Here is a 13,322-nt window from a genome sequence, read left to right on the forward strand (position 1 = left end):
TGCCTCCAACTATTAAGTTGCGCCTGTCTGTTCGAGGAGACACCATCAAAGTTAAGGCGGGAGAGCCTGTTAACATCCCTGCAGATGTGACAGGCCTTCCAATGCCTAAAATTGAGTGGTCCAAGAATGAAACTGTGATTGAAAAACCCACCGATGCACTTAAGATAACCAAGGAAGAAGTATCCCGAAGTGAGGCAAAGACTGAGCTTAGCATTCCCAGAGCAACCCGGGAGGACAAAGGCACTTACACGGTGACTGCTTCTAATCGCCTTGGCTCAGTGTTCCGAAATGTCCATGTTGAAGTATACGGTAAGTGATACGCTTTCTAAAAAAAAAAAAAAAGAAATCCAGTGTCTGTTTAAGAATTTGCTTCTCAATCTCCTCCTTTGGTTCCTTTTCAGATCGTCCATCCCCACCAAGAAATCTTGCTGTTGTTGACATTAAAGCTGAATCTTGCCACTTAACGTGGGATGCCCCTCTAGACAATGGTGGGGGTGAAATCACCCATTATGTCATTGACAAACGCGATGCAAGCAGGAAGAAAGCTGAATGGGAAGAAGTCACCAACACTGCTGTAGAGAGGAGATATGGGGTAAACTCTTCTAAGTATTTTCTTATGCACACTTAAAGGACATAACTCTGAATTAACATCCTTCTAGCATGACCTTGGAATTTAATGATTGAACTCAAAACCGCACACAAAAAGCTTAAGTATAGTTTTTAGCATCTTGCACATAAAAGCCACTTAGTAAATACTTTGATATACAGATCCTCTTTTACTTGAGAGAGCCACTATTAGGTGCAATAAATTTACACATTCTCATTTTAAAAGACTTTCTCCATGTTTGAGTGGAGAAACTCAGATAACTGAGTTTATAGAAGTATTTCTTTTTACAGTCTTCCCTACCAAAATAACTGGAATTTTAAAACAAGTGAAAATCAATGTAAGTATATTGTTTTTAAGAAATTATTGTTCATCTGATTTCTAGATCTGGAAACTTATCCCCAATGGTCAGTATGAGTTCCGAGTTAGGGCAGTGAATAAATATGGAACCAGCGATGAATGCAAATCAGATAAAGTGGTCATTCAAGATCCTTATCGCACTCCTGGACCTCCGGGAAAGCCAACAGTTTTGGAGCGCACCAAAGGGTCGATGCTAGTGAGCTGGACTCCTCCTCTGGACAACGGCGGCTCTCCAATTACTGGCTACTGGCTGGAGAAGAGAGAAGAGGGAGGTGCCTACTGGTCACGTGTTAGCCGAGCACCGATAACCAAAGTGGGATTGAAAGGCGTGGAATTTAATGTTCCCCGTTTGATTGAAGGTGTTAAATACCAGTTCAGAGCGATGGCAATAAATGCTGCAGGAGTTGGCTCTCCCAGTGAACCATCAGACCTAGCTGTTGCAGGAGATCCCATATGTAAGTATGCTTCCATTTCTGGAATTTATCAAGGGCAAAGCCACTAAATGGATAGCTCTGCCCTTAAATTTCTTGTATATTTCTATGCCAAATTATTTCACTTATTAAAATAAAAAGTTTCATACTTACATAGACTATCAGAAGTATATATGTATGTGTGTATACATATATACACACACTATGCACACATATCTAATACGTACATATACATGTATATGCATACACATACATACAAAAACTCATACAGTGTTTAAACACTTAGATTAAATCTAGTATTGTATGAGGAATCACAATAATAAAGACCCTGGACTATAAGCTCCTCTCTGCTCCCATACCTTAAATAAACCTCTCTCTCATTAATTAGCTACTGTGGAAATTACCTCCCTCACTAAACAGTCAGACCCTCCAGTAGGAGTTCAACAAAAGCAAAAGTTGTTAAATTTTCAATAGTATATATTGAATAAAGATATAAGATCTTCAAGCACCGTCTGTGAGGTCAAATAAAAGAAAAAAACAATTCTGAAAGATCTATGAGCAGATCGGTTCAAAAATTAAAATACCATGGCCTTAATGATTAATTTCATTTGCTATATAAATGGATTTTCTATGGGAAAAAAAATTCAGCTATTTGTTCAAAAGACTTAAAATAATCTAAGTTCTATACAGAGCATATATAAAAAATGAATTAGTCATTCATCCTGCAAGCTGGTAGTAAACATATGCTATGTGCAAAGAGCTGTCCTAGGCACTGGAGAGGAAAGAGCTATGGTTAAAAAGATGAATGGAGTAAAAGAATTTCCATAATCGTAAAGCACTGTCAGAAATGTGATGGATTGTCACCCGATTAGGGACAGGGTCAATGGCTACAGTAAAGGGCTTAAGATTAGTTTGTGTTCAAAGGTTTACCAGCTAATGATGAAATCATTTTTTAATTTTAATTTTATGGTAGGTTAAACTAAAATAAGCTTTTAGTAGAGAATACTGCAGAATCTCTTCAAAGGGACCTCAAAAGTAAAATAGCTTTTCACCGATTGTGTGTAAATAGAGTATTTCTCTATCTAGAGCTAGTCAGTAATCTTTCTACTCCCAGTTAGTTGTTTGCTTTCTTTGTTTTAGCATTAATGCTAAATGAAAATAGATTTTCTTATATTTCTCTTCTCTAGAAGGTAATTTATTCCTTTGGCATTCCTATTTTAATATTTTAATAGATTAAAAATAAGATATGATCAGGTATAGTAAAACATTCTTATAGTATATAAATCTATCATCCCACCAGCTTCAAAATCTGACTTTTTTTAATTTATTTTTTTATTAGATCCACCTGGGCCACCTTCTCGCCCAGAGGTCAAAGATAAAACAAAGTCAAGCATCTCACTAGCATGGAAACCTCCAGCCAAAGATGGTGGCAGTCCGATCAAAGGATACATTGTAGAAATGCAAGAAGAAGGTACTACTGACTGGAAAAGCGTAAACGAACCAGACAAACTTCTAACTACCTGTGAATGTGTGGTGCCGAATTTGAAAGAGCTCAGGAAGTACAGATTCCGAGTGAAAGCTGTCAATGAAGCTGGTGAATCTGAACCAAGTGATACAACTGGAGAGATCCCTGCCACTGATATTCAAGGTACTAGTCCTTAATTCATTTATGTATTCATCTTTTGATCTTATTATGAAACTGATTCATTTGTTGAAGACATGTCAGTTACGTTTTTGAAAAAGGTGAGCTAAATCCTGTTATATTATCCATGGTATTACAGAGGTACCAGAAATTTTCATTGACATTGGAGCACAAGACTGTCTGGTATGTCAAGCTGGCACACAGATTAGGATTCCTGCTGTCATCAAGGGACGCCCAACACCAAAATCATCTTGGGAATTTGATGGAAAGGCAAAGAAGGCAATGAAGGTAAGAAAATTATAATTCTCTGCATCTCCCATTGACTCACTCTAAGGAATATTTACACTATAACTGACTATCTTCTTTTCTAATAGGATGGGGTTCATGACATACCTGAAGATGCACAGGTAAAAAAACCAAAAAACTGAGATGATTCAGAATCGGATTGACTTCAATACTACTATGATTTCATTCAGTGTATGACTGCTATTTTCTTTGTACAGCTGGAGACTGCTGAAAACTCATCCGTAATTATTATTCCGGAATGTAAACGATCCCATTCAGGCAAATACAGCATCACAGCCAAGAACAAAGCAGGACAAAAGACTGCCAATTGCAGAGTTAAAGTCATGGGTAAGAAAGACTTTAAAAGTTATTATGGAATAAGAACAAATTATTTTAAACAAGGCACCACTGTTTATATTGTGATTTGCATCCAACAGATGTACCAGGGCCACCCAAAGATCTGAAAGTCAGTGACATCACAAGGGGTAGTTGCAGGCTTACATGGAAGATGCCGGATGACGATGGAGGAGACAGGATCAAAGGCTATGTGATCGAGAAGAGGACTATTGACGGAAAAGCTTGGACTAAAGTCAATCCAAACTGTGGAAGCACTTCATTTGTAGTTCCTGACCTCATCTCTGAACAGCAATACTTCTTCCGCGTGCGGGCACAGAACCGTTTTGGTATTGGTGCTCCCGTGGAAACCATTCAGAGGACCACTGCCAGAGATCCAATATGTAAGTTTTTAAGTCTAAGATTAAAGTAGCTTCCTAAACTTGAAATATATTGTTATAAATAATGATTAATACTTTCTTTAACTATTTTTAAAGATCCTCCTGATCCCCCTATTAAACTCAAGATTGGCCTCATAACAAAGAACACAGTACACCTGTCATGGAAACCCCCAAAGAATGATGGGGGCTCCCCGGTCACCCACTATATTGTTGAGTGCCTTGCGTGGGATCCTACTGGGACAAAGAAAGAAGCGTGGAAACAGTGCAATAAGCGTGATGTGGAAGAACTGGAGTTTACGGTGGAAGACCTGGTAGAGGGTGGGGAATATGAATTCAGAGTCAAAGCTGTCAATGCCGCAGGAGTCAGCAAACCTTCAGCCACTGTTGGCCCCGTGACTGTCAAAGACCAGACATGTAAGTACCAATGCGTTATCTATCAGAGAATGTCCTCTTCGTGAATGCCTTCCTAGATACTCAAGAACAGTCCAAAATAAAGAGATGTCTCTGTACGTCAGAAGCTACCATGGGTTCAGTGTGGACGTGGGCCCATTACCCAATCACTCATGCCCTCAACTTGCACAGAATTATCATATTTCCATACATATTACCTTTCCCTTACTGAAAGGAGATACTGTTTGGAATTTCCTTACTCTAATTTTTCTCCATGGCAGGCTGTTTTACTTACCAGAAGTTAAAACAGTTCCTCTGCATGCTCCTCAAAAAGGGCAGAAAGTAACCAATTATTTGCTTAGCAACTGCTGAGACCCATTTATCTTCACAATCGAGTTTCTTTTTCTTAAGTAGAAACTTATATACCATCACAGCCATGAATAATCTGGGAACAGCATCAAAGGAAATGAGACTGAATGTCCTTGGCAAAGGTTATGTGGTTTTATTAAAACTACATGACTTTCTCTATTTGAGAAAAAGATATATCTACTTTAACAGATAAAATATCCACACAAATATGGTAATAATTCTTCCTCTCATTATTGTTACCATCATTACTGCTGTGTATTTGTTAGTTCTCTCTTCTAAATATAGGAAAGCTGTAGTCACTACTCCCTGTGCATATTCTTATACTAAATTCATGAAAATGGAAAATTGCTTTGCCTCTATTAGCAGTTAGTTATATTTCTTAAAAGGGGAATTCATCTCAGAACGAACAAAGTAGGTCCCCTCATTAACTCTGCATAAATATTAGGGAATATCATGAAAGAACTCCCAAGTCTAAGATACTATAGTTTCACTTCTCTCTGCCCTTTTTCAATATCTACAATCATAATGACGCCAGGTAAGAGAGAGACAGTAGGTGATACATAGCCACATGTAGATCAATAAAGGATGATGACCACATATGCCTGTTCCCTAAACTGGTATAAATTAACTGAAGACAGATCTGTTCTTTAGGTCAGGTAGGGCTATAAAGCCTGCTTATAGTAGATCAAATAACTTTATCATCACTGTGAATTCTACTTTCGATCCTTTAGTGTTTTTTTTATGTTCCTAATGACAACTTTTTTTTTTTTTTTTAAAATCTAGGCCCACCTTCAATTGAGCTAAAAGAATTCATGGAGGTTGAAGAAGGAACTGATGTTAGCATCGTGGCCAAAATTAAAGGTGTGCCATTCCCGACACTAATCTGGTTTAAAGCTCCTCCAAGGAAGCCTGATAACAAAGAACCTGTTGTCTACGACACCCATGTCAACAAACTGGTGGTGGATGATACCTGCACTCTAGTGATTCCACAGTCTCGCAGGAGTGACACTGGCTTATACACCATCACAGCTGTGAATAATCTGGGAACAGCATCAAAGGAAATGAGGCTGAATGTCCTTGGTAAAGATTACATGGTTTTATTAAAACTACATGATCTTCTGTCCATAAATGTAATATCTGTCTTTAAGATCATTCTCCTAATAAAGTTTTCTTTTTTTAAATCATTTTAGGTCGCCCTGGCCCTCCAGTGGGACCAATAAAGTTCGAATCTATTTCAGCAGATCAAATGACACTATCTTGGCTTCCACCTAAAGATGATGGTGGGTCTAAGATTACAAACTACGTAATTGAGAAAAGAGAAGCTAACAGGAAGACATGGGTGCGTGTCTCCAGCGAACCTAAAGAGTGCACATACACAATTCCAAAATTGCTAGAAGACCATGAATATGTATTCCGAATCATGGCCCAGAATAAATATGGCATTGGGGAACCTCTTGACAGTGAACCAGAAACAGCAAGAAACCTCTTCTGTAAGTAGGACATGTTTCACATTCAAAGTCATTCTTATTTGTGTTTTTCAAAATTTCTTATAAATCACTGTGATTTTTGTCACAGCTGTCCCTGGAGCACCAGATAAACCAACAGTTAGCAGTGTGACTCGAAACTACATGACTGTCAACTGGGAAGAGCCAGAATACGATGGAGGCTCTCCTGTTACAGGATACTGGCTAGAAATGAAAGACACCACTTCAAAGAGATGGAAGAGAGTTAACCGAGATCCTATCAAAGCCATGACTTTGGGTGTTTCTTATAAGGTGACTGGTCTTATTGAAGGTTCTGATTATCAATTCCGGGTATACGCAATCAATGCTGCTGGTGTGGGTCCAGCAAGTCTGCCATCAGACCCAGTGACTGCTAGAGATCCCACTGGTAAGCCTTAAAACCATTCTTCCCCCCCCCCCCCACCAAAAGTGCCATGGAAAAGTCAAGGATACTAACGCATACTGGTTCTTACCAGCCCCTCCTGGACCTCCATTTCCCAAAGTCACAGACTGGACTAAATCATCTGTGGATTTGGAGTGGTCTCCCCCACTAAAAGATGGTGGATCCAAAATAACGGGATACATCGTTGAATATAAAGAAGAAGGAAAAGAAGAATGGGAAAAGGTAGCTAACACTTGGCATTATGGAAATGTACTATGAATAAACTGAACACTTAGTAGTTATTCTCAATCCCATTAACTCCTATCTGTATTTTTTTATTAAGAAATCAGAAAAATAACATATAATTTAACTGATAATCCAAACATCTCTTAGGTCAAAAAACCTAATCAAAAGTTAAGTCATGTTATTGTTAACTTATCTTTTGGCTATAAAGCCTGAAAAGATGGAATAAGTGATGCATATATGTGGAATCTAGAAAAATGGTACAGATGAACCAGTTTGCAAGGTAGAAATAGAGACACAGATGTAGAAAACAAACGAATGGACACCGAGGGAGGAAAGCAAGTGGCCGGGGGTGGGGTGGGGGTGGTGGGATGAACTGGGAGATTGGGACTGACATGTATACACTAACATGTATAAAATAGATAACTAATGAGAACCTGCTGTGTAATAAAATAAAATTCAAAAACAGAACCTATTTTATCAAATTATATAATAAAATGTACATAGATAAATATATATATAAAAAGATGGAACAAGTAAAAAGTACAGTTTTTTTTCAATCACTTGACAACATTTTCAAACATAATTCCTTCCATTCAGTATTCACCTGTAATATCTGATCCCTAGAACCTAAATTGGCAACAATTTTCCCAAAGAGAGTAAATATGCTGTTGCTATGCTTTGGAAAGCTATTAAAACAAAAAACTACAGTAGTCCCCCCACCGCGATTCCCAAGGGATATATTCCAAGACCCCAGTGGATGCCTGAAACCACGGATAGTACCGAGCTCTCTCTCTATATACTATGTTTTTTCTTTATTAATGGGCAGGTAGCATATACAGCGTGAATATGATGGACAAAGGGATAGTTCACTTCCCGGGCAGGGATGGAGCAGGATGGCCCAAGATTTCATTACGTTACTCAGAATGGAACGCAATTTAAAACTGATGAATTGTTTATTTGTGGAATTGTTTTCCATTTAATACTTTTAGGTTTCCGTTGACTTCAAGTAAATGAACACAGAAAACAAAACCACGGATAAGAAAGGACTACTGTATTCTAATTATAAAATGCTTGTGATTTTTCCCTAGGCTAAAGAAAAAGAAGTGAGAGGAACAAAACTTGTTGTGACAGGATTAAAAGAAGGAGCATTCTACAAATTTAGAGTTAGAGCAGTCAACATTGCCGGCATCGGAGAACCTGGAGAAGTCACAGATGCCATTGAAATGAAGGACAGGATTGGTACTTACTAATATTTCTATTATTTTATCAATATTTGCATTTTGGATTGGAAATGAAAAGCACATTTGTTATTTTCAATTGTTTTCCAGTATTACCTGACCTTCAGTTAGATGCCAGCGTCAGAGACAGAATTGTGGTCCATGCTGGAGGGGTGATTCGGATCATCGCCTATGTATCTGGCAAGCCTCCTCCAACCGTTACCTGGAGTATGAATGAAAAAGCTTTACCTCAAGAGGCCACCATTGAGACCACAGCCATTAGCTCATCCATGGTCATCAAGAATTGCCAGAGGAGCCACCAAGGCATCTACGCTCTCCTTGCCAAAAATGCAGGGGGCGAAAGAAAGAAGACAATTATCGTTGATGTATTAGGTAACAACTTTCAATTCGTCCATGCGTCTTTAAAAAATAACACTTTATTTCATCTACAATAAAGCTATATTAGTTTTTAAAAAAACTATGTTACAAATATTTTGGAAAATAAGAAAAATCACCCACAATCCCATTGACCACTATTAGCATTTTTTAAAATTTCCTCCTTTTTTTATCCTATCCATATTTTATATGGCTGTACCCCTATATAAAGTCTTATGTGCTGCCTTTTTATATAATATGCCACCATAAGCATTTACTATGTTATCATATAGTTTTCATAAAAGCAGCTTTCCTGCAAATGTCCATGAATGTTTAACAATTTGCTAAGGTTGACCATTTTCACATCATAGGACCTGTCAGTTATCATAATAAGACAAAAGTCCCTTTGAAGGTGTCAGTATTCTAATTGAAGAGAAGCATCATATTTGGTTATCAATATTGCATTTCTTGTCACTGAATATCGAGTTGAACTCTACGAGGCTTGTTCATGCCTCTCACTGGCTGCTCTACTCCAGTGATTTGCTCAGAAAGTGAAGCCCTCCCACTCAGATCTCTCTCTCAACACATCTCTAGGCACAACCATACTCCAAGCACACAGTTTTTATGTGAAAATAACCAGTTCTCTATTGAACATAATATTATGAAAACATGTTTTGCTTTCATTAGTGAAAATGGCATGCGGAAAAAGATCTCATTGAGCAATGGTCCTTCAAGCTTCTAGGTTGTTTCAAACTCCTAAACAGTCTTCTGTCCAATGGCTATTACTTTAAGAACTGGTGTACTTCCAGGTTAAATTCCAAACCTCTCAAAGGTCATCCTGAGATTTGGGGTCTCCTGTGCTGCTCAGATTCACTGGTTACCCAGAAAAAAATTCTCTCCCCCTTTCCCCTCTGGAGAGTAAACTGGACACAAAAAGTAGTCATGCCACTCTTCACCCCTCTCCTGTCTCCCTCTGTGCATTTTCCTCCCAACATTGCCCTCTTGTCTGACTCACAAATTACCAAAAAAAAAAGTGTGTGTGTGTGTGTGTGTGTGTGTATATGTATATGTATAAAACCGTTCCTTCAGTTTCTACTAAAGCAGGGGCAACCAGTAACTACTGCAAACCTACTTCATTTTAAAATATGGTTGAATATAGACACAAGGAAAGAAAAAAACCAAATCAATTAATAAACACAAAACCTCACTCTTTTCGTAACATTTTTGTCTCCCTTTTAAAAACAGAGGGTAACAAATATTGAGCCCAGTAGTCCATTGACGTCAAACAACTGAAAACCTTTTCCTCTTATGTCCAGATGTGCCAGGTCCTGTTGGAATACCATTCCTGTCTCACAACCTAACCAGCGACTCCTGCAAACTGACATGGTTTTCTCCAGAAGATGATGGAGGCTCTCCAGTCACCAATTATGTCATTGAAAAGCGGGAAGATGACCGCAGAGCATGGACCCCAGTGACATACACAGCTACCCGACAAAATGCCACCGTCCAGGGTCTCATTCAAGGAAAAGCCTACTTTTTCCGAATTGCAGCTGAAAATAGTATTGGCATGGGCCCGTTTGTTGAGACAACAGATGCGCTTGTCATAAGAGATCCAATAAGTAAGTACAATTTAAAACAATTTCACCTTTAATCACTTTTTCACTCATTTAATAAAAGACTATAGTGACAAAGTAGGTACACAAATGCCAAATATTTCATTCATTTGGCAAGCATTCATTAGGTAAATACGTAGTCTCTGATGTTGGTAGTATTTGAACGTGACTGTGAAAGAGATTGTGGGAATATATATGATTCTTCAAATCCTCCCATGTAATACTACATGGATTCTTTTTTTAATTTCCAACTTAATGGCGTGAACATGAAGTATTTTCCTAACTCTAAAACTACCAACTCTGGGGACTTCCCTGGCAGTCCAGTGGTTAGGACTCCGAGCTTCCAGTGTGGTGGGGTGGCAGGCGGGTTCGATCCCTGCTCAGGGAACTAAGATCCCATAGGCTGTGTGGCGCGGCCAAAACATTTTTTAAAATAAATTAAAAAACATTAAAACTACCAACTCTGGGGGACTTTGCTGAATTATTTGGCCTCAATGAACCTCTATTTCCTCATCTGGAAATTAGATTGTATTGAGTGCCTTTCGGCTCTACTCATTTTATGTTGAGATTTCTTTTGTTACTTATCAAAACGAATAGTTTAATGTTTAAACGCAATCCTCAAAAAGCATTATTTACTACATTTTCTATTACATTCTTAACATGACATTCGTCTCACTGTCATTCCACACTTGCAGCTGTACCAGAGCGTCCTGAAGACCTAGAAGTCAAAGAAGTTACTAAAGATTCTGTTACTCTGACTTGGAATCCCCCTAAGTATGATGGCGGATCCGAAATTATCAACTATGTCCTAGAAAGCCGTCTCATTGGAACTGAGAAGTTCCACAAAGTTACAAATGACAACTTGCTTAGCAGGAAGTACAGTGTGAAAGGCTTAAAAGAAGGCGATACCTATGAGTACCGTGTCAGTGCCGTCAATATTGTTGGACAAGGCAAACCATCATTTTGCACCAAGCCAATCACTTGCAAGGATGAGCTAGGTATGTGTCAAATGCAGCTTACACTTTGAAAACGTGTACACTTATAGGTTTACCTTAAGACATCAAACTGACTTTCCTTTATACATTTCAGCTCCTCCAACGCTTGAGCTCGACTTCAGAGATAAACTCACGATTCGAGTTGGTGAAGCTTTTGCCCTCACTGGCCGTTACTCAGGCAAACCAAAGCCTAAGGTTACTTGGTTCAAAGATGAAGTTGATGTGCTAGAAGATGATTGCACTCATATAAAGACCTCGCCAACAACACTTGCTCTAGAGAAGCTCAAGGCCAAGCGTTCAGATTCTGGCAAATACTGTGTGGTTGTGGAGAACAGTACAGGCTCCAGGAAAGGTTTCTGTCAAGTTAATGTCGTTGGTAAGTATTAGTTAGCAAGAATTAGAGACATTCTGTTCTTTCCAAAGCAGAAGTGGAAATAACATTTTGTGGTGTGATTTTTTTTTTTTTTTCCTCAGACCGTCCTGGACCACCGGTAGGACCAGTTGTTTTTGATGAGGTGACCAAAGATTACATGGTTATCTCTTGGAAGCCACCTTTAGATGACGGAGGCAGTGAAATTACTAATTACATTATTGAGAAGAAGGAAGTGGGCAAAGACGTTTGGATGCCTGTGACATCTGCAAGTGCTAAAACAACATGCAAAGTTTCTAAACTGCTTGAAGGAAAAGATTATATTTTCCAGATACATGCTGAAAATCTGTATGGAATAAGTGATCCTCTGGTGTCTGATTCAATGAAAGCCAAAGATCGTTTCAGTATGCATCATATTTCTTTTCAGTGATTCAATGTTTGATATTGTTAACGGGAAGAATTAAATTTCTAACATATTTTGCTAATGTTTGTTACAGGGGTTCCTGATGCACCTGACCAGCCAATTGTTACAGAAGTTACCAAAGACTCTGCATTAGTCACCTGGAACAAGCCAAATGATGGAGGAAAGCCCATCACAAACTACATCCTGGAAAAGAGGGAAACTATGTCTAAACGATGGGCTAGAGTTACCAAAGAGCCTATCCATCCATACACTAAGTTTACGGTTCCTGATCTTCTAGAAGGGTGTCAGTATGAATTCCGGGTTTCTGCAGAAAACCAAATTGGTATTGGAGACCCAAGCCCACCATCCAAACCAGTCTTTGCTAAAGATCCAATTGGTATAGTACTAAAGCATTCTTTCAGCTTTCATTTTATCCAACTTTGTTTTCAGCTATATTCTAACTCCTTTTTGGTTTTCTCTTTTATTATGTAGTGAAACCAAGTCCACCTATTAATCCTGAAGCAATAGGTACAACACATAATTCAGTTGATCTAACCTGGCAGCCACCACGTCATGATGGTGGGAGCAAGATTCTGGGTTATATTGTTGAATACCAGAAAGTTGGAGATGAAGAATGGAAAAGAGCCAATCACACTCCTGAGTCATGTCCTGAAACTAACTATAAAGTCACTGGCCTTCAGGATGGTCAATCCTATAAGTTCAGAGTAATAGCAGTCAACGTAGCCCGTGAATCAGATCCAGCTCATGTTCCCGAGCCAGTGCTAGTAAAAGACAGATTTGGTGAGTATAATGTTCTCAGCTGCCTTTGCAAGGAAGACAGGTTTCACTGTCTATGCTTAAGTGTAAAATATATTAACAAAACAAATCTGTAAGTACTGTTCTCTTTATTCTAGAACCCCCTGAGTTGATTCTTGATGCCAACATGGCAAGAGAACAACACATAAGGGCTGGTGATACTCTAAGACTTAGTGCCGTCATCAAAGGAGTGCCGTTCCCAAAAGTAACTTGGAAAAAAGAAGACAGAGAGGCTCCAACTAAAGCAAGAATTGATGTTACTCCAGTTGGTAGCAAGCTTGAAATCTGTAATGCTGCCCACGAAGATGGTGGAATGTATTCCTTAACAGTGGAGAATCTAGCTGGTTCAAAAACTGTCTCAGTAAAAGTACTCGTATTAGGTAAGAATTTTAGTACTTGTGATGTACTTAATGCAATAGCATATAAAAGTAACTCTAAATACATTTTTAGTTATCTGGATTAAATCACTTATATAACTGCATTACTTAACACTTTTCAGATAAGCCTGGGCCACCTAGAGATCTGGAAGTCAGTGAAGTTAGGAAAGATTCTTGTTACCTTACTTGGAAGGAACCACTGGATGATGGT

The 13,322-nt window shown here is 38.6% G+C and overlaps 2 protein-coding genes across 6 annotated transcripts in view; one reads left to right on the forward strand and one right to left on the reverse strand.

Annotated features, from left to right (window-relative positions):
• The window catches only part of TTN (titin), a 279,289-nt gene that overhangs the window by 200,250 nt on the left and 65,717 nt on the right, over positions 1–13,322 (forward strand). For all 3 annotated transcript variants that reach the window (XM_089916619.1, XM_089916621.1, XM_089916620.1), the window contains 23 exons: positions 1–309; positions 402–592; positions 990–1,419; positions 2,735–3,043; positions 3,177–3,325; positions 3,412–3,444; positions 3,541–3,670; positions 3,760–4,059; positions 4,153–4,470; positions 5,599–5,895; positions 6,006–6,305; positions 6,391–6,705; positions 6,794–6,942; positions 8,034–8,184; positions 8,274–8,555; positions 9,854–10,156; positions 10,846–11,148; positions 11,240–11,521; positions 11,620–11,919; positions 12,013–12,315; positions 12,411–12,719; positions 12,833–13,114; positions 13,234–13,322. The exon at positions 13,234–13,322 is cut by the window's right edge and continues 211 nt beyond it. In XM_089916619.1, coding sequence (XP_089772745.1) covers positions 1–309; positions 402–592; positions 990–1,419; positions 2,735–3,043; positions 3,177–3,325; positions 3,412–3,444; positions 3,541–3,670; positions 3,760–4,059; positions 4,153–4,470; positions 5,599–5,895; positions 6,006–6,305; positions 6,391–6,705; positions 6,794–6,942; positions 8,034–8,184; positions 8,274–8,555; positions 9,854–10,156; positions 10,846–11,148; positions 11,240–11,521; positions 11,620–11,919; positions 12,013–12,315; positions 12,411–12,719; positions 12,833–13,114; positions 13,234–13,322 — 5,834 coding nt within the window. The remainder of the gene's footprint in view (positions 310–401; positions 593–989; positions 1,420–2,734; positions 3,044–3,176; positions 3,326–3,411; positions 3,445–3,540; positions 3,671–3,759; positions 4,060–4,152; positions 4,471–5,598; positions 5,896–6,005; positions 6,306–6,390; positions 6,706–6,793; positions 6,943–8,033; positions 8,185–8,273; positions 8,556–9,853; positions 10,157–10,845; positions 11,149–11,239; positions 11,522–11,619; positions 11,920–12,012; positions 12,316–12,410; positions 12,720–12,832; positions 13,115–13,233) is intronic.
• The window catches only part of PLEKHA3 (pleckstrin homology domain containing A3), a 137,190-nt gene that overhangs the window by 8,801 nt on the left and 115,067 nt on the right, over positions 1–13,322 (reverse strand). For 2 of the 3 annotated variants that reach the window (XR_004022488.2, XR_016394119.1), the window contains exon 9: positions 249–13,322. This exon is cut by the window's right edge. The gene's annotated coding sequence lies outside the window, so the exon portion shown is untranslated. The remainder of the gene's footprint in view (positions 1–248) is intronic. The other variant, XR_004022489.2, reaches the window with a different exon arrangement.

Source organism: Delphinapterus leucas, chromosome 8, assembly GCF_059928025.1.
Source record: "Delphinapterus leucas isolate spDelLeu-1000000601 "Yukka" chromosome 8, BTC_Dleu_Yukka2, whole genome shotgun sequence".
NCBI lineage: Eukaryota > Metazoa > Chordata > Mammalia > Artiodactyla > Monodontidae > Delphinapterus > Delphinapterus leucas.